Source organism: Arachis ipaensis, chromosome B10, assembly GCF_059453495.1.
Source record: "Arachis ipaensis isolate K30076 ecotype BB chromosome B10, ASM5945349v1, whole genome shotgun sequence".
Lineage (NCBI taxonomy): Eukaryota > Viridiplantae > Streptophyta > Magnoliopsida > Fabales > Fabaceae > Arachis > Arachis ipaensis.
The window spans coordinates 121,614,256-121,635,350 of record NC_142435.1 but is presented as its reverse complement, the minus strand read 5'-3'; the positions used below and the strand labels follow the sequence as shown (position 1 = coordinate 121,635,350).

The 21,095-nt window shown below is 39.4% G+C and overlaps 1 protein-coding gene and 1 non-coding gene across 2 annotated transcripts; one reads left to right on the top strand and one right to left on the bottom strand.

Annotated features, from left to right (window-relative positions):
• Positions 1–2,892: 2,892 nt before the first annotated feature.
• On the top strand, positions 2,893–5,638 carry LOC107624127 (uncharacterized). The gene is made up of 5 exons (XM_016326590.3): positions 2,893–3,560; positions 4,571–4,648; positions 4,751–4,813; positions 4,899–4,967; positions 5,058–5,638. Exons 1-5 carry the CDS (start codon positions 3,255–3,257, stop codon positions 5,208–5,210), a joined length of 669 nt encoding a protein of 222 aa, XP_016182076.1. The 5' UTR covers positions 2,893–3,254; the 3' UTR covers positions 5,211–5,638.
• Positions 5,639–18,189: 12,551 nt separating this feature from the next.
• On the bottom strand, positions 18,190–18,293 carry LOC148581523 (small nucleolar RNA R71). Its single transcript, XR_015896661.1, has one exon. It is a non-coding gene; the product is annotated as a small nucleolar RNA R71 (small nucleolar RNA).
• Positions 18,294–21,095: the final 2,802 nt, after the last annotated feature.

Sequence of the window (21,095 nt, the reverse complement as noted above, 5' to 3'; positions counted from 1 at the left end):
TTTGACTTACACGATCAAACATAAGCGTGAGTCAAGAGTGATTCAAGTCCCATTGCCAAACAAATCTGCAATCAAAAGTGTCATTAAGCTATAATGAGAGAATCTTGTGTGTATTTATGGTGAACATTGTGTTAGCTCTATGAAAATCACTGAACAGTAGCAATCAGTCAATTGTCACTTTATAAATTAGACCAAACCATCTTAGGTGTGTTTGGCAACGTATTTAAAAATGATTTTAAATAATATTATCCAAACAATATTTATTTTATTAAAATCAATTTTAGTATAGAATTGCCAAACATAAATTATATTGACACAAACTTACTTTTATTCAAAATCAATTCTATAAAATAATTTTTATTCAAATTCCAGTTTGACAAACTACAATCCAAACACACACTTAAACTAGACAATTGAAAGGAACTTGTGTGTTATTGTTTTACTCGTTTTTTTTTTGTCGATTTCGACAGGTGATGTCAAAACGAATTTGTATCAAAATATAAGTATGGTAAAATAGATACAATTCCTCTAAAAAAAAGTGAATTTGACCCAAAAATTATTTAATTAGTGTCAAGATAATCTAGGTCAAAATTGCTAGTAGTAAATTTTATGATAAACATTAAAAGAATAAATAATTAAATGGAGAAAGCACCAAATATTGATTTAAACAAAGAAATAATAAAATTCAAAGAAATTAAATGAAACTGAACCAAATAAACAAAAGGAAAAAAAAGTTAAAAATTAACTTCTAACACTCACATGCACTTGCACTTTATATTTTTTCGTCGTTCGTGGAGACCGAAAATTTTATAAGTTTATGTGATGATCTAGTATTTATGATTGAAGTCTCTAAATTCTTCTGAATTTTTACTATTTATAGATCATGAAAATAGACTTGCTATGGAGCATGTTTATCTACTATCTTAATTCCTTTTTTTGTCTCCGCTATGACTTTACTTTGACTATAAAGAATTTTGAACACCAAATTTTGATATTTATATCTTTCTTGGTCTTCAAAATTTTAAGTTTCTTTAATTTGCTGTTCAAATTCCACATCCATATCTTTCACTCAATTTGAAGGTCAAGTAGCCTTGATGATTAAAAAAAAAAAAAATAACTACCCTTTCAACCCAAACGCTTTTTGTACCATCTTTTTTCAACTTCAACTTATCTATTTCTATTTTTATAGTCGAAACATTATTTTTATGGTCAAAACCACTGATAATAAAAAAAATTCACTTTTTTACCAACAGTTACATTTTTCTTAAAATTAGATTTTATATTTAAATCAATAGTAATTAGTTTTTTATTAAAAATATTCTATTTTTTGCAATTTTAAAAAAAAATAAAGGGTTAATACTAATTTCGTCCCTAAAAGATCACGTGATCTTCATTTTTGTCCCCGAATGATTTTTTAATCAAATTAGTCCCTAAAAGATAAAATGTAAGTCAAATTAGTCATTCCGTCAGTTAGATGATGACGTGTCACGTTAAGTGACACGTGGTATGATGATGTGACACGACACGTGGTAGGTCAGTGACACGTGGCACGCCACGTGGCAAGTCAGTGACACATGTCACTTGACATGTAAAAAAAAATTTTATAGTCAAAACGTAAGTCATTTTCATCCCTCAAATTTTAAAAATTAGTCAAACTAGTCCTTATATATTTTTTTTTATTTTTCTTCATAATATTAAATTTGAAATATTTTTTGATACTACTAATTTTAATAGAAATGTAATTGACAAACAAAACATTAGTAATTGTATCTTTTCTTCTTAAAAATTTTTTCAATAAAATTATCTCTCTCCTTTAATTCTTTTCAAAATCTCTCTTATTCTTTTCTATTCTAAAACCTTTTTCTTACGTTATTACATTTTGCTGGAATATATATATATATATATATATATACTCAAAATTGAAATGTATGTATTTATTAACCTAAACAAAGTTATATACTCAAAATTAAAATTTATGTATGTTAACCTAAACAAAGTTATACCACTATTGTTTTTCTACTACATCTTTTTTTTTCATTATAGTATTACTTACATATAGGATGTAATGGTAATGATACTTAGAGTCAAAATTCAAGAAGATGTACAAATTTTGTTTCAATTCCAAACTTTACAAAATATTAAAAATTTGTTGTTTAATTATTATTATTATTATTATTATTATTATAAACAAATTGCTTCTTAAGCGTAATACGTAAAAACATCATAATAAATTTTTGTGTGTTTCATATATTTGAGATAAATTATATAATTTTTCTTTTAATTTCACAAATCAATGAGATAAAATGAAATAGGAAACATTATATCTATACATAACACAGGCTACTCTACACTAATACATTATATAAATAGATATGTTTCGTATTAAAATAAAATTCCTTTTGTTTTAAATGAAATATTTAAAAAATTATATTAAAATATTAAGATTCAAAAAAGTGATTCCATAAATAAGTTTTTTAATTATTAAGTTTTACTATATAAATTAAATAATAATAAAAATTATAATTTTAAAAAATTTTAAAAATTTAAAATTTAAAATAATTACTGTATTATTTAGTAAAATTTAAAATATTAAATTTTTAAATATATAATCAACAATAATTTGATACTCATTTAAATAAAAAAATTTACAGAAAAATTATAATTTAAAAATATAAAATTTTAAAATATAAATAACAAAATAATTTTATAAAAATTTAATTATTTTTATTATTTTATGTAAAGAAAATTTTGTTTATTAAGGTTTAAAAAATAAAGATTGTGTGATGAAAATAAAGATAGCGTGATGTTTTAGGGACTGCTAGATGGGAAATAGTGGGCCCTGAGGTGGAAAAGCGCGAGAAAGAGTGAGGAGAGGCTACAGTAGTCACACTCACTCCAAGACTGAAACTCTTTTCTTTGCTCTGCTTTTAACTAATTAAGGTCGACGAAAACGAATATTAACTCTTTCATTCATCATTCTTCTTCACCGCCACACGATAACCCTCACCTCTCTCCTTTATACATAAACTTAACATGACATACATAACCACATACTACTACTATTTTTTTAATCATTTTATTTTTATTATTAGTTTCTCTTCTTTTCTTTTCATATATATAAATCTATCCTTCCTTTTCTATTCATCTTTTCTTCCCCTTAGCTCTTCTTTCTTCCTCTCTCACTCACACTCTCGCTCTCCCTTCCTTTTTCTCTTTAGTATATGACTTCTGCCATCGTCAAACACTGAGTGACGATGATGACGTTGATGGCCAAGGATGAGTGGGTCACCACCGCCATGACCGACGACACCCTTGTGGTCAACATTCTCCTCCGCCTCAAGAACTCCCTCTCCGACGACAACAACAGCAACTCTAAGCTTCTCCCCTTCACATGGGGTCTCAGGCAGCCGCGTTCATGCTCTAGGTCAAGGACAACTCCTACGTCACGCTGCTGCGACGCCGCGGCTTCAACCAGACGCAGCCCCACCACGCCTCTCTCTTGGAGCGGCACCGCCGACGGCTACGAAGACTCCACCCGCAACAACGTCGCCAGATCCAAGGTAGTTCTCGTCTTCTTCCTCTCAACTCTCATCTATGTGCGTGCGTGTGACGCACACGGTAGCTCACGGCGGTTGATCTGGCGGCGTCATCAGACATTCTTTCTTGTCTTCTGAATGACGCTTCCTTTTTGTGTTTTTATATTTACCGTTTTGCCCTTCCATCAGTTCCCGATCGCTTGCATCGTTTTCGAGTTCCCGGGCAAATCTGTCAACTCACCTCCACTTTATTTTCTTTTTCCCTTTCTATTTTTTATTTTTACTTTAAATTAAAAAACTACAATTTATGTTCCTGAGAATGAGATACGGATTACGGATGGAGAAGGATGCCTATCGTGGCGTGGCAGATAGCTCCCGTTTGCCGTGTTTCTTTTCTAAAACGGAAATGTGTTGCTTTCTTTTTCCTTCGTATCTAAAATTAAGAAATAGTAGGTTGACGGAAATGCCCTCGGGGGTGGTCAGCGGATGAAACGGGAGTGGCTAGCGCCGGCGTCTGAGATTATTGATTGACCGAAACACCCTTCCTAGGTCCAAGTAAGATTCCGCTGACACAGTTTTCCATTTGACCTGGAAAAATAGATTCCTAATTGGGGCTAACTCTCACTAATTTAGAATGCTTAATCTTACTGTGTGGGACCCTTCCATAGGGTGATTTAGTTATTATGTGTGGATTGGAGTGGAGTGGAGTGGAGTGGAGTGGAAGAAGAGGTTAGGTTTGGTTCTTGGTGTACCCGTGGGTGTTGTGGGGGGTATAAATGAATATCACGGGGATGATGGTATATTGATGAGAAGGAATGGCGGTAGTTGAAGTTGGTGCCCCTTAATTAACATATTTAGCATTAAGGATTAGGAGGTGGCCCCCACCCCCGTTTTCTTCAATGAGGTGTAGAATGTAGTGGCATTGCCATACACAAAAAAAAAACCAAGTTCCTGAATACATGGCAATCTTTGCAACCACGTCCTTCTCATTCACATGACACGTGTCATAACACTTGTTGCCATTTGAATTTCAGGGTACAGCTACGACTACTGCCACAAGTGGATACACGGTCAACTCATCTATCCCAACGAGCAAGTGCAGAAGAAAAAAGGTATACCTACGAACCTCCTTTCTTTTGTTGCATCTTTCATCAAATGATCTCTTGATTCTCTTCTCTTGTCTTGCATTACATTACATATTGTATATTTTTCAGACCTTTGCAGAACTAAAAGAACAAGAGACCTCCCTACTCAATGAGAGGACTTATTTGAAAAAGGTATATCTTTTTATTTGCATGGTCAAAGAAAAGTTATCTCCATATTAGCATGCGGTTACTAATATCAAGCTGATTAATTAATCAGGAGATAGAACATTTAAATGCAAACTTTGAAGCCCAGAGAGCCCAAAATGAGACCCTGAAGAGGATCAAGGTGCGGTAAAGTAAACATTCAAGGCATTCTTCCATTTTAATTTAGTGCAAAATGCCAATGATACCTAATATCTATTCCATTTCATCTCAGCGTGATATGAGCTTAAAACATCAGAAGAATCCAAGTTCAAAATCAGATGAAGAGTGCTATAAGCCTTCTTTGGGTCCCCTGGTTGAAACTAAATCACACGCAGCTTCATTCTTGATTCCAGATCTAAACATGATGCCCTGTGATGACGAATGATGAGTTGAGAGTAGAGTTGGTTACATTGCAGTGTCATCTTAACTGGATCAATGTACAGATACATGGAGAGAGCATTTTGAAGGCTCAATCCAATAGAAATCTTTATGAAGAAAGAAACAAGTGAGAGCCATAAATTGGAAAAGTATTTCGGTTAGTTATAGAAATTAAGTGGTTCCTCCGATTCCGAGATTTCTTAAAAGGTGTGGGGATTCTTTGGGTAGTGTAAAATTGTATCATTCTTTGTAGGTTACGTTGAAAAGCTCATGGAATTGGATTCCTTTCATTACAAGGAAATCTCATTTGACGTATGGCCCATTCTATGTTGGAGTTTAGGGTAATATTATGATTGATGCATGCTGGTGCCAGATTCGTCGACAATTTTGGTGGACCCAATTTCAACGAAACTGCATTTTGTAATTGTTCATCCATCACATTACCTTGGCAACAAAATTTGAAATTTCCACTACGCTATCCAGTATCCACTCTTTAACTTTTAATTTGCCACTAAGGTTATTTTCCGTTCCCATTTCCCATTCTTTAGTTTAAACTTGAACTGATTATTATCACCATGATTCTAATGATTGTGTTCTGGACAACATTAATAACTCCCAAATTACGATTAATCGATAATATTACGTTACAAACTCATTAAAGTCTAATGTAAACACTATTAAAAGGTGTAAATTATAATAACTCAGAATATAGCCAAATCATGGCATTAAAGACAGTAGATGTCTAAAACCTTACCTTGGAAAGGTGTAATAAAGGATACTATAAGAAAAACAAACGTCGAATATTATTGGATTTAGTGGTGGATATATTGGCGGATTTGGCAATAAATGATTTATTGGCGAATTTGGCAATAAACTTGTTGGGTAAAAAATTATCGTCGGATTCGGATTTCGACAATAAATTTGCCGGTAATAATTGGAGAAAAAAAAATTGGCACGATTATTACCGTCAAATTTAGGGAGGAGAATCCGACGGTAAGATAATTAAATGGAACGCACGTTTCGGTCATAAGCTGTGTGTTATTGGCGGATTTTTCTAATGGTATATCCGCAAGTAAAATTAACCCTAAATTTAAATTTGCAAATCTGTCCTTTCCATTTTTGCAACATCATTAACCTCACTTCTCTCTCCTTTCTCTTTCGCCGTCGTTGACCGCTTCCCACGACTCCATCCATCATCGCTATTGAGGAGCATCCACCTGGGGCGTGTTTCTCCATGGAGGAGCTTGTTTCTCTCATGCGAGTTACTGCTTCTGTTGTTTGCTGCCGCTGCCGCTTGCTTCCGTCAGCTGCGATGCTACCCTTCCTCCTTCATGCAGGTATGTCTTCTTTCATTCCTTCTTTTTTTGATATTGTTGGTATTTGCTAAACCCTAACGCTACACCTCTTTGCCTTTTTTTATCATGTTAATTAGTTGCTTCGTTTCTTTATATTGTATTATGATTTTGGATTTATGGATTGATGATAAAATGTTAATGTTTACTGTAGTTATCAGAGTTAGTGGTTCTTGACTGCATTGATTTATTGACATCGAAAGCTCTGTCTTAAATTTTTTATACTATTATCAAGAAGATTCTTGATTGATTGTCCTCAACAAGCTCATCAATTATCATAAAATAGGTGAAATCAAGATTGATGTTTGCCTAGTTGATAAAATTAAAATGTTTATTTCCTTATCCGATAACACGACCTCCGGGATTCCAAACCTGGAGATTACCTGTCTCCACATGATTTTTCGGCAGTTTGCCGACGATATATTAGCCAGTGGTTCTGTCTTGGCCCTCTTAGTGTCGTAGTCAATGGCCACGATCAGGTATTTGACCTGCCCAGTGGCTACCGGGAAGGGCCCCAGTAGATCAACTTCCCATTGACAAAAGGGTCGGGGAGCCATCAGTAGGCTCAACCCCGCTGTCAGGGTCTTGTTGAAGTTGGCATTTTCTTGGCATTTCTTACATCTCTTTACGAGTTCTTGGGCATCCGTCATCATCGAGGGCCAATAGTAACCGGCCCTGACGAGCTTTCTAGACAAGGTCTTTTCCCTAATGTGGTGGCCACAACATCCTTCGTGGACTTCGCTCAAGACGTAGTCCGTCTGGTCGGGGCATAGGCATTTTAGTAGGGGCTGGCTTAGCCCTCTCTCGAACAGCTGGCCTTGTATCGTCACATACTTGGCCGCTTCCCTTCTTATCACCTTTGCAGCGTTCTCGTCGTCAGGGAGTTTACCTTCCTCCAAGAAGCTAACAATTGGATCAATCCACGAAGGGATACTCGTTGCTCGGGACACCCACAGGGTCACCGTAGGCTCCTTTATCAGCCCTTGAATCAAAGATTGGTTTTCTGACCCTGGCTTCGTGCTTGCCAGCTTTGACAAGAGGTCAGCCCGTGCATTCCTTTCTCTTGGGACATGCTGCACCACAATCTTCTCAAAGTCTTCACTTAAATTTTTAACCTTTTCCAAGTATTTCTGTAACAAAGAATCTCTAGGCTGGTAGGTCCCATTGATCCGGGAAGTAACGACTTAGAATCACTGTTTACCTCAACTCGCGTTGCCCCGACTTCTTTCGCCAAGAGTAGACCTCCTATCAAGGCCTCGTACTCTGTCTCGTTATTCGAGATTGGAAAATCGAACTTCATAGACTATTCGTAGACCACCCCCTCTGAACTTTCAAGGATTATCCCTGCTCCCCCAAACGCTTGGTTGGAGGCTCCGTCGACATGGAGCTTTCACCGTGTGCCCGGGTTCTCGTGGGGGTCCCCAGTTACCTCTACTAGGAAATCTGCCATTTTCTAAGCCTTGATTGCATGTCTAGGCTCATACTGCTCGATTTCCCATGTCATCATCCATTCCACCAGATCGGGTTTCTGCAAAACTTGGCGGATTGCTTGGTTTGTTCTCACGGTGATCCGGTGCCCCTGAAAGTACTGCCTCAGTCTTCGAGACGAAGTCAGGAGCGCGTAAGCCAGCTTTTCCAGCTTCGTGTACCTTAGCTCCGTGCCTTGTAGCACTTTGCTAATGAAATAAACCGGCTGTTGGATTTTGTCATCTTCTCTGACTAGGACGGCCGCCAAGGCCTCGTCTGTCGCTGCCAAGTACAGGAACAACCTCTCGCCATTTTTAGGCTTGCCCAGGACAGATGGGGCTGAAAGTATCTTCTTGAAATGGTCGAAATCTTTCTAACAGGCTGGGGTCCATTCGAAGGCTATCTCTTTCCTCATGAGGTTGAAGAAGGGTAGAGCTTTCGCTGCCGACGCGCCGAGAAAATGGGATAGGGCCGTCTTTAACGCAACCTGGGCTTGTCATTCACAGAATGGCTTCGCACTTGTCTGGGTTGGCCTCAACCCTCCTCTGGGTTATCATGAAGCCGAGAAACTTCCCAGCCTCCATGGCGAAGGCGCATTTGAGGGGATTGAGTCTCATATTGTGCTTGCGAAGAGACGTGAAGACGGTCTCTAGGTCACCGACTAGGTCCTCTGGTTGGCTGGTATTCACCAAGACATCGTTGATGTAAACTTCGACCGACCTACCGATGAGGTCCACGAACACCTTGTTCATTAGCCTCTGGTAGGTTGCTCCCGAGTTCACCCCAGGCATGTCGGTTGGGGTCCAGGCAAATAGGTCGCCGTTTACCCTAATGGCCTCCATGAGAGGTTCTTTCAGATTGTGGGGGAGGTTCCTGTTCACCAAGGTGAACTTGTCCTCCGTGTCTCCGACCCGAAACTTCTCTAGATCTCCTTCGGGCTCGGGTTTCGGCTTGTTGTCCACTCTGGCGTCTAAGTCGGCCAGAAAAACCGCGGATGCTTCCTTTGACTTCTTTTCCAAGGAGAGGCTGGCGTTGTCACATGCAACCGCCGTTTCTAGGTCTCCCCTGAGGGATCCAACGAACCCGTTGCCAGTGACAAATTTCATTAAGAGAAGCTTGGTGCATATCACGGCGGAAAACTCATTGATCGTCTTCCTCCCCAGGATGGCATTGTAAGCTGTGGAGTCTCTTAGGAGTACAAACTTGGCCATTATCGACCTCTTTCCTTCTCCTCCACCGATACAAACTGGGAGGACGATTGTCCCGTCGGGTTTTATGAAGTTGTCTCCTAGGCCGACGACCTCGTGCTGGTGGGTTTTTAGGTCGGTCTCGCGGAGTCCTAGGGCGTCAAACACGTTTTTGAACATGATATTGGAGTCGGCCCCAGTATCCACAAGGAGTTCCTTGGGCGGGGGTCTATGGTTCTCCGATGACATGGCTAAGACTTTGGCGTCCTTTTTGGTGGCAGACCTTGACTTGGGGGGTGAGTCTCTCCCGACCACCACGTTTATCACAGTGAGGGCATTGTCGTTGTCCTCGCTAGGTCCCTGTTTCTGTTTCACAACTCGGCCACGATCTTCCTCGCAACGCTCTCGCTCCCTTCTCCTGGGCTCCCTTATGAATTGGGAAAACTCGGTTAGCTTTCTTTCGCAAATGGCTTGCTCCAAGGCATCTTTCAGGTCAAAGCAATCCTTGGTTTTGTGGCCAAACCCCTTGTGGTAGTCACAGTACAAGCTCTTGTTCCCGCTTGTTCTGTCTCTTAGTTGCCGGGGCTTTGACAGGATGCCCTTGTTAGTGATATGCTGGTAGACTTCCACTATTGGGGCCGTAAGGAGGGTATAGTTTGTGAACTTTCTTACTCGAGGGAAAGGTTTGAAAGGTTTAGCTGATCCCCCGTCCTTGGGGGGTTCTTTCACCCTTTCCCTGTGCCCAGGTTGACGGGTAGGGGGTTGACTGGCTGTCGCTTATTGGCCGCCATGACCTGGCTAACCTCCTCATCGTTAATGTACTCTCTCGTCACATTCTGAATCTTTTGCATCGTCCACACGGGCTTGGTAGTGAGGTGCTTTCTAAAATCCTCATTTAACAAACCGTTCGTCAGGCATAGACTGGCCACTGAGTCGGTCAGGCCGTCAATTTCTAGGCACTCATCGTTGAATCTGTTGAGAAATTTCCTAGTCGGCTCACTGGCTCTTTGGGTGATTCCTAAAAGGTTAACGGGATGTTTGACTTTGGCGATGCGTGTGGAAAACTGTGCTAAAAAGCTGCGAGTTATGTCTGAGAAGGTCGTAATGGACCCCTATAGAAGCGCATTAAACTACCAGATTGCCGGTCCTGCCAAGGTCACGGGGAAAGCACGACACCTCACCGCGACGCCAACACCCTCGAGGTTCATCCGGCCTCAAAGGCCGTTAGGTATTCCTGAGGGTCTTGGGTTCCATCGTATCTCATATCTGTTGGCTTGTCAAAGTGTTTCGGCAGCCGGACCATGAGGATGGAGGGGTGAAAGGGAGCGCTCCCATGATTATGGGGTCACGTCGCCTTCTTAGCCTTTCTCTGTTCTCACCTTGGCCCTCGGACCCGTCATGGGTCGAGGGAGATCGAGCATCTGCTCTGCGCCTAGTACGGTCCCTCCGGGGGCTTCTTCCCCGGGCTTCTGATCTCCTAGGGGGAGACAGGGTACAAAAGATGCTCGGGCTGGGTCGGTAGCGATCCTTGGCCGCCAGCTCCCTTTCAAGATTTTGCACTCGGTAGAGCAATTCCTGCATGATCCTTGCGTTGTCACCACCCGTCCCCCGAAGGGGCGTCTTTCCTAGGAGCCGGAAGGAAGGTCGTTCCTACGAGAGGGGGTCCTCATACGATCGCGAGGGGAAGCCATAGAGGCTATTTTGCTCATCAGGCGAGTTCCCTCCTCCTCGCGTGATGCTCCACTATTTCGTGGTGCATTCTATGCTGAATATAGGAGATTTTATCACCCTTTTCCCACATTTATTCCATGAAATGGCATGGTTTCATGTATTTTTCCTAATTTGTGCTTAAATGTGAAAACATGCTTTTTAGGCCCTTAATTGGTTAATTTTAATTCACCTTTGATTCCACTAGATGCCTTGATGCGTTTGTTAGTGAATTTAGGTTGGAAAGGCTAGGAATGGATCAAAGGAGTGAAGAGAAAAGCATGCAAAGTGGAGAAATCATGGGAAATCAAGGATTGGGAGTGCATTCATTGACGCGCATGCGCAGCAGACGCGCACGCGTGGAATATGAAGTCGCATGGCGATGCGTACACGTGACCCACGCGTACGCGTCAGCGCTCGCACGTGACTTCATTAAAGTGAAAACGCTGGGGGCGATTTCTGGGCTTCCCAGGCCCAAATCTAAGTCATTTCTGAGTCTATTACATGCAGTCAAGGGGGGAGAACACATAGTTTAGTTTTACACATGTTTTAGTTAGTTTTTAGAGAGATAAGCTCTCTCTTCTCTCTAGAATTAGGTTAGATGTAGATTAGAAATTCTTAGATCTAGGTTTAATTCATGCTTTGATTTACTTTTCCTTTTCAATTTCTTGTTCTTCTACCTTTGTTTTCTTAGTTTTGTACTTTACTTCTTGTACTTGTTTACTTTGTTGTTGATGCACTCTTGTTTCTTCTATTTCTCTTTAATGCAATTTATGTTGATTTCCTTTATTGTTGATTTGAGTTGTTGCTTTTAATTTCCTTACAATTAGTAGTTGTAGATTTACATTTCTTGCAATTTTATCTTGCTTTCCTTTTGTGCCTTCCAATTGTTTGACAAAATGCTTGGAAGGATGTTAAAGTAGATTTTTGTGTTCTTGGCTTGGGATGGTAACTTAGGTGAAATTGAGTTGCTAACGTCCAAGTCTTGATAATTGGTGTCCATTGACTCTAGCTCTCACTAAGTTAATTGGTGAGTGGTTAGGACTTATGGATTAGGATTGGTGTAGCTCATTTGACTTTCCTTCATTTGTTAGAGGATGACTTAATGAGATTGATCCTTGCAATTATCATGTTGTGGTTAGTAACAAGGATAAAGATCCTTAAACATCAACCCTTGCCAAGACCTCTTTACATTTGAGTTTCATTTACTTTCTTGTCATTTATATTTCATGTTCCTTATTCAAAACCCCAAAATATACATCCCATAACCAATAATAAGAACACTTCCCTACAATTCCTTTGAGAGACGACACGAGGTTTAATACTTCAGTTATTTTTATTGGGAATTGTACTTGTGACAAACAATTTTTTGCATGAGAGGATTATTTGTTGGTTTAGAAACTATACCTGCAACGAGAATTTATTTGTGAAATTCTATGCCAATGAATTTTCCCTTCATCAAAATGGCGCCATTGCCGGGGAATTGCAAATGTGTGCCTTGTTATTGGTTATTGTACATATGTTAATATTGTGAATAGCTTGACTTTTGGATTGATTCTTAGTCTTTGCTAGTTTTAGGATTTAGTTTTCTTGTTTCTTATTTGATTTTGTTTTCATTTGCTCTTGCTATCATGAATTCTCACCCTTTTGGCTATGAGTTTGGTTACAATTATGTTGTAGGGAATGGAAGCCTCAATGAAGATGTGCATCAAGGGTGGAACAATCAAGGAAGGGAGGAGCCTCAAGAGATTGATCAACCTTCTTGGCAACAACCTCCTCCGGTTTCCTAAAGGTATAATCCAACCCCTATTGCATATCAATCCAATGGCTATGGTGGACCCCTTGTAGTTACCAACAAGCTTCCCCATATGCTTATGAACCTCATCCTCAATATAACCCTCAACCATACTCACAAGCCCCTTTTACCAAACACCTTCATATGACCCTAATCCTTACCCACCATGCCAACAATCATATGAGCCATATGAACCACACATAGAACCACCACCATTCCAACCTCAATACCTCCAAGAACCACCTCCTCCATGCTATTACCAAGAAGAACCACCTCCAATGTATACAAATTTTCACCCACAAGATGAATTCTACTTTCCACCACAACCCTCCATGGAAGAATATTTATGTCCATCGATCCAAGAGCAATATGATCTTACTTATGTTAGCAATTTGGAACAAGAATCAAGAGATCGCCTCAAGGAATCAATGGATTGGCTTCAAGCAACCATCCGTCAAAAGATAGACTCATGGGATTCATGCTACAAGCAAAACGTGTTCAAGGATGATTATGGAGGAGCAACTGTGGAGTGTGTTGTGCAACGAGTAGAAAAATTAGAGAGTGTTGAATCGCCACACCCCTATCAAGAAGAACCATCTTCCTATTATGAACCATTTCTCCAAACTAATGAACCCTCCTATCCACCTCAAGCCCTAACGGATGATTATCTCACTTTGCTACGTCAAGGGCAAGAAGAAATTCAAAGGGAGGTGCTAGAATTCACGGCCGCCTTAGATGAGGTGGTAAACTGATTTACCTCCCAATGCTTGAACCCTCAAAGCACCCCATGGCCACACGTGGAGAATCAATTGAAAAGCCTAGCATGAAGGAGAGATTGGAAATCCCAGTGGAAAATGAGGAATGTTGCTTTGTGTTAGAACAATTGGAGGAAGCTATGATTGTTGAAGAAGAGGAAGAAGTGGTGGAAGACTTAGGAGATGCGGAACCTCCATGGGAACCTAGAGTGGAAGAAAATCCCTCCAAGAAGATTGAATTTGATGTTGAGGAGGGAAATACACAACCTCCAAGGCATATTCCATATGAAGAATTGGATGGGATAGATCAAGAATTGAGTTCCCTTGGTGATGAAGATCATGCATCAAATCTTAGTGGTGAAGAATCCTTTGAACTTAAAGAACCTTCTCCCGGTGAATTAGAAAGTAAAGTGGAGGTAGATTTCTCTCATCCTCCCAATGATGGTTTTAGTAAGGGAGAAGAGTTGGATGGAATTGATGAACAAAGGATTGAATTTGAAAAATCTTGTGGAGAGATGGAGGTCCGTAGAAAAAGGAGGACGGGAGTTGAATAGGCTTTGTCAAGATCCTTGGAAGCTTCTTTGCCTAGGTTGTCATCTACTCCTACATTTGAGTTGGAAAAATTCATCTCTATTAGCTTTATTGTCCCACTCGAATATGGCTTGCTTGAAATGGATGGATGATGAGCGGATAATTTATACGCTTTTTGGCATTATTTTTAGGTAGTTTTTAATATGAATTAGTTAATTTTTATTAAATTTTTATTAGTTTTTAAATAAAAATCACATTTCTGGACTTTACTATGAGTTTATGTGTTTTTCTGTGATTTCAGGTATTTTCTAGCTGAAATTGAGGGACCTGAGCAAAAATCTGATTCAGAGGCTGAAAAAGGATTGCAGATGCTGTTGGATTCTGACCTCTCTACACTCGAAGTGGATTTTCTGGAGCTACAGATACCCAATTGGTGCGCTCTCAATTGCGTTGGAAAGTAGACATCCTGGGCTTTCCAGCAATATATAATAGTCCATACTTTTTCCGAGATTTGATAGCCCAGATCGGCGTTCAAAGTCAGCCTAAAATTTCTGGCGTAAAACGCCCAGACTGGCACCAGAATTGGAGTTAAATGCCCAAATTGGCACAAAAGCTGGCGTTTAACTCCAGGAACAGCCCAAGCATAAAAAAGCTTCAATGCTCAGCCCAAGCACACACCAAGTGGGCCCCGGAAGTAGATTTTGTGCATCATTTACTCATTTCTGTAAAACCTAGGTTACTAGTTCATTATAAATAGGACCTTTTACTATTGTATTTTCATCTCTGGAACATATTATGTAACTTTACGTTCTGAGACCTCCATGGGAGGCTGGCCACTCGGCCATGTCTACCCTATTTTCACTTATGTATTTTCAACGGTGGAATTTCTACACCCCAGAGATTAAGGTGTGGAGCTCTGCTGTTCCTCGTGAGTTAATGCAATTATTACTGTTTTCCATTCAATTCAAGCTTATTCTTGTTCTAAGATATTCACTCGCACTTCAACCTGATGAATGTGATGATCCGTGACACTCATCATTATTCTCACCTATGAACGCGTACCTGACAACCACCTCCGTTCTATCTGCAATAGCTTGAGTGTGTATCTCTTAGCCTCCTGATTCACGACGCATGGTTGCCTCTCCTGACAACAGAGCCCTCCATTCCGTGAGATCAGAGTCTTCGTGGTATAAGCTAGAATCAATTGGCAGCATTCTTGAGATCTGGAAAGTCTAAACCATGTCTGTGGTGTTCCGAGTAGGATCTGGGATGGAATGACTGTGATGAGCTTCAAACTCACGAGTGTTGGGCGTAGTGACAGATGCAAAAGGATCAATGGATCCTATTCCAACATGAGTGATAATCGACAGATGATTAGCCGTGCGGTGACAGCGGATTTGGACCATTTTCACTGAGAGGACGGTCGGTAGCCATTGACAACGGTGATCCCCCAACATACAACTTGCCATGGAAAGGAGTATGAATGATTGGATGAAGGCAATAGGAAAGCAGAGATTCAGAAGGAACAAAGCATCTTCATACGCTTATCTGAAATCCCACCAATGAATTACATAAGTACTTCTATCTTATTTTCTGTTTTAATTATATTTTAATTATCAAAATCCCGTAACCATTTGAATCTGCCTGACTGAGATTTACAAGGATGACCATAGCTTGCTCTAAGCCGACAATCTCCGTGGGATCGACCTTTACTCACGTAAGGTATTACTTGGACGATCCAGTGCACTTGTTGGTCAGCTGCACGGAGTTATGTGAAAAGTGTGAGATCATGATTCCGTGTACCAAGTTTTTGGCGCCGTTGCCGGGGATTGTTCAAGTTTGGACAACTAACGGTTCATCTTGTTGCTCAGATTAGGTAATTTTATTTTATTTTTAAGTTTTTTATTTTCGAAAAAAAAAATATAAAATTTATTTTGCTCTTCAGAATTTTTAAGAATGAATTCTAGAGTTTCATGATGATTTGTTGAAGTCTGGCTGGCTGTAAAGCCATGTCTAATCTTCTGGACCGAGGTTTCAACTTATCATCACAAGAGCTTGTTGATTTCTATCAATCTTGTTGTTGAATGTAATGATCTGCTAAAGCTTGGCTGGCCATTGGCCATGTCTAGTGTTTTGGACCGAGGCTTTCACTGAAAGCTTGGCTGGCTAGTAAGCCATGTCTAATTCCTGGACCGAAGTTTTAGACTAACATTGCATGATTCTTAGAATTCTCATTAAGAATTTTGAATTCCTTATTTTCTTTTTCCAAATAATTTTTGAAAAATACAAAAAAAATAATAAAATCATAAAAACAAAAAATTTTGTGTTTATTGTTTAAGTCTAGTGTCTATTTTTAAGTTTGGTGTCTTGCATATTTTTAATTTTCTTGCATTTTTCGAATATATGTATTATGTTCTTCATTGATCTTCAAGTTGTTCTTGATGATTTGCTTGGGTCTGATCTTTAAATTCTCTTGTTTTGTGTCTTTTGTTGTTTCTCATGTGCATTCTCAATTTGTTAGTGTCTCTAATATGAAAATTTCTAAGTTTGGTGTCTTGCATGCATCACTTATTTGATCTTAGTTTTCCATGATTAGTTGCATTTTGTTGTTTCTCATCATTAAAAATTCAAATTTTTTTTTTCAAAATCATGTCTTTTCAAGTCAATAATACAGAGAATTGAAGATTCAGAACATTCAGCAGAGGAATTACAGAGAAAAAGCTGGGCGTTCAAAACGCCCAATAAGGAAGAAAAACTAGCATTTAAACGCCAGCCAGGGTACCTGGCTGGGCTTTAAACGCCCAAAAGGATAGTATTTTGGGCGTTAAATGCCAGAATGGATACCATTCTGGGCGTTTAATGCCAAGACAGCACAAGGGAGGTAAGTTAGTTTTTAATTCAAATCTTTTTCAAATCTTCATAATTTTTCAAAATTAATGCTAATATTTAATGTGATTGATTCAAAATTCTCAAGTTGTTACTTGCCTATTAAGAAAGGTTCAATTTTTAAATTTTGAAATCATATCTTTTAGTTTCTTGTTAGTCAAGTAGTCAACTTTAATTTTCAAAATCAAATTTTTTTTATTTCCGTTTTAAAACTTTTTCAAAATAAATCTCAATCATATCTTTTTCAAAATCAATTTCAAAATCTCTTCTAACTTCTTATCTTTTTAAAATTGATTTTCAAATCTTTCCAAATTAACTACTTGACTTTTTGTTTGATTTTAAAAGTTTCCTATTTCAATCATATCTTTTTCAAACCCACCTAACTACTTTTATCTCTCTAATTTTTGAAAATCACTAACCATTTTTTTAAAAAAAATCTTTTTAATTAAGAAATTTATTTAGTTTTTAAATTTTATTTTATTTCCCTTTCTAATTTTTGAATTCTAACTACATTTTAAAATAAAAACAAAAATATTTTCCTTTTATTTTAATTTAAATTCGAATTCTTTCCCCCTCCTCACCTTATTCTATTTAAGGACTAACACTCCTCCTCAATTAGCAATTCGGACTCTCTCCTTCTTCATAAGTTCGAATTCTCCTCTCTACCTCAACCTTCTATTCTTCTTTTCCTCTGACACATTAAGAAATCTCTATACTGTGACATAGAGGATTCCATACTTTCTTTGTCTTCTTCTCTATCATATGAGCAGGAACAAAGATAAAGGCATTCTTGTTGAAGCTGATCCTAAACCTGAAAGGACTCTGAAGAGGAAGCTAAGAGCAGCTAAAGCACAAAACTCTGAAGAGGACCTAACAAAAATTTTCGAAAAAGCAGAAGACATGGCAGCCGAAAATAATAATGATGCCAACAAAGCAAGGAAGATGCTTGGTGACTTCATTGCACCTTCTTCTGACTTCTGTGGAAGGAGCATCTCAATTCCTGCAATTGGAGCAAACAACTTTGAGCTTAAGCCTCAATTAGTTTCTCTAATGCAGCAGAATTGCAAGTATCATGGACTTCCATTGGAAGATCCTCATCAATTTTTAGCTGAATTCTTGCAAATCTGTGACACTGTTAAGACCCATGGGGTTGACCCTGAGGTCTACAGACTTATGCTATTCCCTTTTTGTTGTAAGAGACAGAGCTAGGACATGGTTGGACTCACAACCTAAAGAAAGCCTGAACTCTTTGGAAAAGCTGGTCAATGCCTTCTTGGCAAAGTTCTTTCCACCTCAAAAATTGAGTAAGCTTAGAGTGGAAGTCCAAACCTTCAGACAGAAGGAAGGCGAATCCCTCTATGAAGCTTGGGAAAGATACAAGCAATTGATCAGAAGGTGTCCTTCTGGCATGCTTTCAGAATGGAGCATCATATGCATATTCTATGATGGTCTGTCTGAACTGTCCAAGATGTCATTGGACAACTCTGCTGGTGGATCTCTTCATCTGAAGAAGACGCTTGAAGAAGCCCAGGAACTCATTGAGGTGGTTGCAAATAACCAATTCATGTACACTTCTGAAAGGAATCTTGTGAATAACGGGACAACTCAGAAGAAAGGAGTTCTTGAGATTGATACTCTGAATGCCATATTGGCTCAGAACAAAATATTGACTCAGCAAGTCAATATGATTTCTCAGAGTCTGTCTGGAATGCAAGCTGCAACAGGCAGTACTAAGGAATCCTCTTCTGAAGAAGAAGCTTATGATCCTGAGAACCCTGCAATAGAAGAGGTGAATTACATGGGAGAACCCTATGGAAACACCTATAATCCTTCATGGAGAAATCATCCAAATCTCTCATGGAAGGACCAACAGAAGCCTCAAGAAGGCTTCAATAAAAATAATGGTGGAAGAAATAGGTTTAGCAATAGCAAACCTTTTCCATCATCTTCTCAGCAACAGACAGAGAATTCTGAACAGAGTCTCTCTAGCTTAGTAATAATAGTCTCTGATCTATCTAAGACCACACTAAGTTTCATGAATGAAACAAGATCTTCCATTAGAAATTTAGAGGCACAAGTGGGTCAGTTGAGTAAGAGAATTACTGAAACTCCTCCTAGCACTCTCCCAAGCAATACAGATGAAAATCCCAAGAGAGAGTGCAAGGCCATAACCATGACTAACATGGCCGAACATGGAGAGAGTAAGGAGGACGTGAATCCCAGTGAGAAAAACCTCATGGGACGTCCTCTAGACAAAAGGGAGTTCCCCTTTGAGGAACCAAGGAAATCTGAGGCTCATACAGAGACTATAGAGATTCCATTAAACTTCCTTCTGCCATTCATGAGCTCTGATGAGTATTCTTCTTCTAAAGAGGATGAAGATATTGCTGAAGAGCAAGTTGCTAAGTACCTTGGAGCAATCATGAAGCTAAATGCCAAGTTATTTGGTAATGAGACTTGGGAGGATGAACCTCCATTGCTCATCAATGAACTGAATGATCCGGTTCGACTGAAATTACCTCAGAAGAGACAGGACCCTGAAAAGTTCTCAATACCTTGTACCATAGGCACCATGACCTTTGAGAAGGCTCTGTGTGACCTAGGGTCAAGTATAAACCTCAGGCCCCTCTCTGTAATGGAGAAACTAGGGATCCTTGAGGTGCAAGCTGCAAGAATCTCACTAGAGATGGTAGACAAATTAAGGAAACAGACTTATGGACTTGTAGAGGATGTCTTGGTGAAGGTTGAAGGCCAGTACATCCTTGCTGATTTCATAATCCTGGACACTGGGAAGAATATGGATGAATCCATCATCCTTGGCAGACCCTTCCTAGCCACAGCAAAAGCTGTGATTGATGTTGACAGAGGAGAGTTGGTCCTTCAAGTGAATGAGGACTACCTTGTGTTTAAGGCTCAAGGATCTCCCTCTGTAACCATAGAGAGGAACATGAAAAGCTTCTCTCAATGCAGATTCAAACAAAGCCCCCACATTCAAACTCTAAGTTTGGTGTTGGGAGGCTATCATCATGCTCTGAGTATCTGTGAGGCTCCATGAGAGCCCACCTGTCAAGCTATTGACATTAAAGAAGCGCTTGTTGGGAGGCAACCCAATCTTTATTTATCTATGTTAAATTTCTATTTTCTATTGTTATTTTATATTTTTTTAGGTTGATGATCATGTGAAGTCACAAAAACAACTGAAAAATAAAAAACAGAACGAAAAATAGCATTAAAAATAGCACACCCTGGAGGATGATCTTACTGGCGTTTAACGCCCAGTCTGGCACCATTCTGGGCGTTTAACGCCAGAAAAGGGCACCAGACTGGCGTTTAACGCCAGAAGAGGGCATAAAGCTGGCGTTTTAACGCTAGAATGGGAAGAAAAGCTGGCGTTAAATGCCAGAAATGGGCAGCAACCTGGCGTTTAACACCAGGATTGGCACTCCAAGGGGCATTTACACGCCAAAATGGTGCAGGGATGAGAAATCCTTGACACCTCAGGATCTGTGGACCCCACAGGATCCCCACCTACCTCAACTCACTCTCTCTCTTCTTCACACTTTCCAATAACACCCTTCCCCAAATACCCTTCACCAATCACCTCCATCTCTCTTTCCCATCACATCTTCACCAATCACCTCCTCACAATTCAAATTCAAAACAACTTTCCCTCCCAAACCCAACCCCTAATACACGAATACCCCCTCTCTCTTACCCTATAAATACCCCTCCTCACCACCTTCATTTTCACACATCATACACACTTCTCTCCAACTTGGCGAAACTTACACCAACCTGCATCTCCTCCATTACTTCTTCTTCTACGCCTTTCTTTCTTCTTTTGCTCGAGGACGAGCAATCATTCTAAGTTTGGTGTGGGAAAATCTAAAGCTTTTTGTTTTCCATAACCACTAATGGCACCAAAGGCCGGAGAAACCTCTAGAAAGAGGAAAGGGAAGGCAATAGCTTATACCTCCGAATCATGGGAGATGGAGAGTTTCATCTCAAAGGTGCATCAAGACCACTTCTATGAAGTTGTGGCAAAGAAAAAGGTGATCTCCCGAGGTTCCCTTTAAGCTCAAAAAGAGTGAATATCCGGAGATCCAACATGAGATTCGAAGAAGTGGTTGGGAAATTCTCACAACCCCATTCAACAAGTCGGGATCTTAATGGTTCAAGAGTTCTATGCTAATACATGGATCACCAAAAACC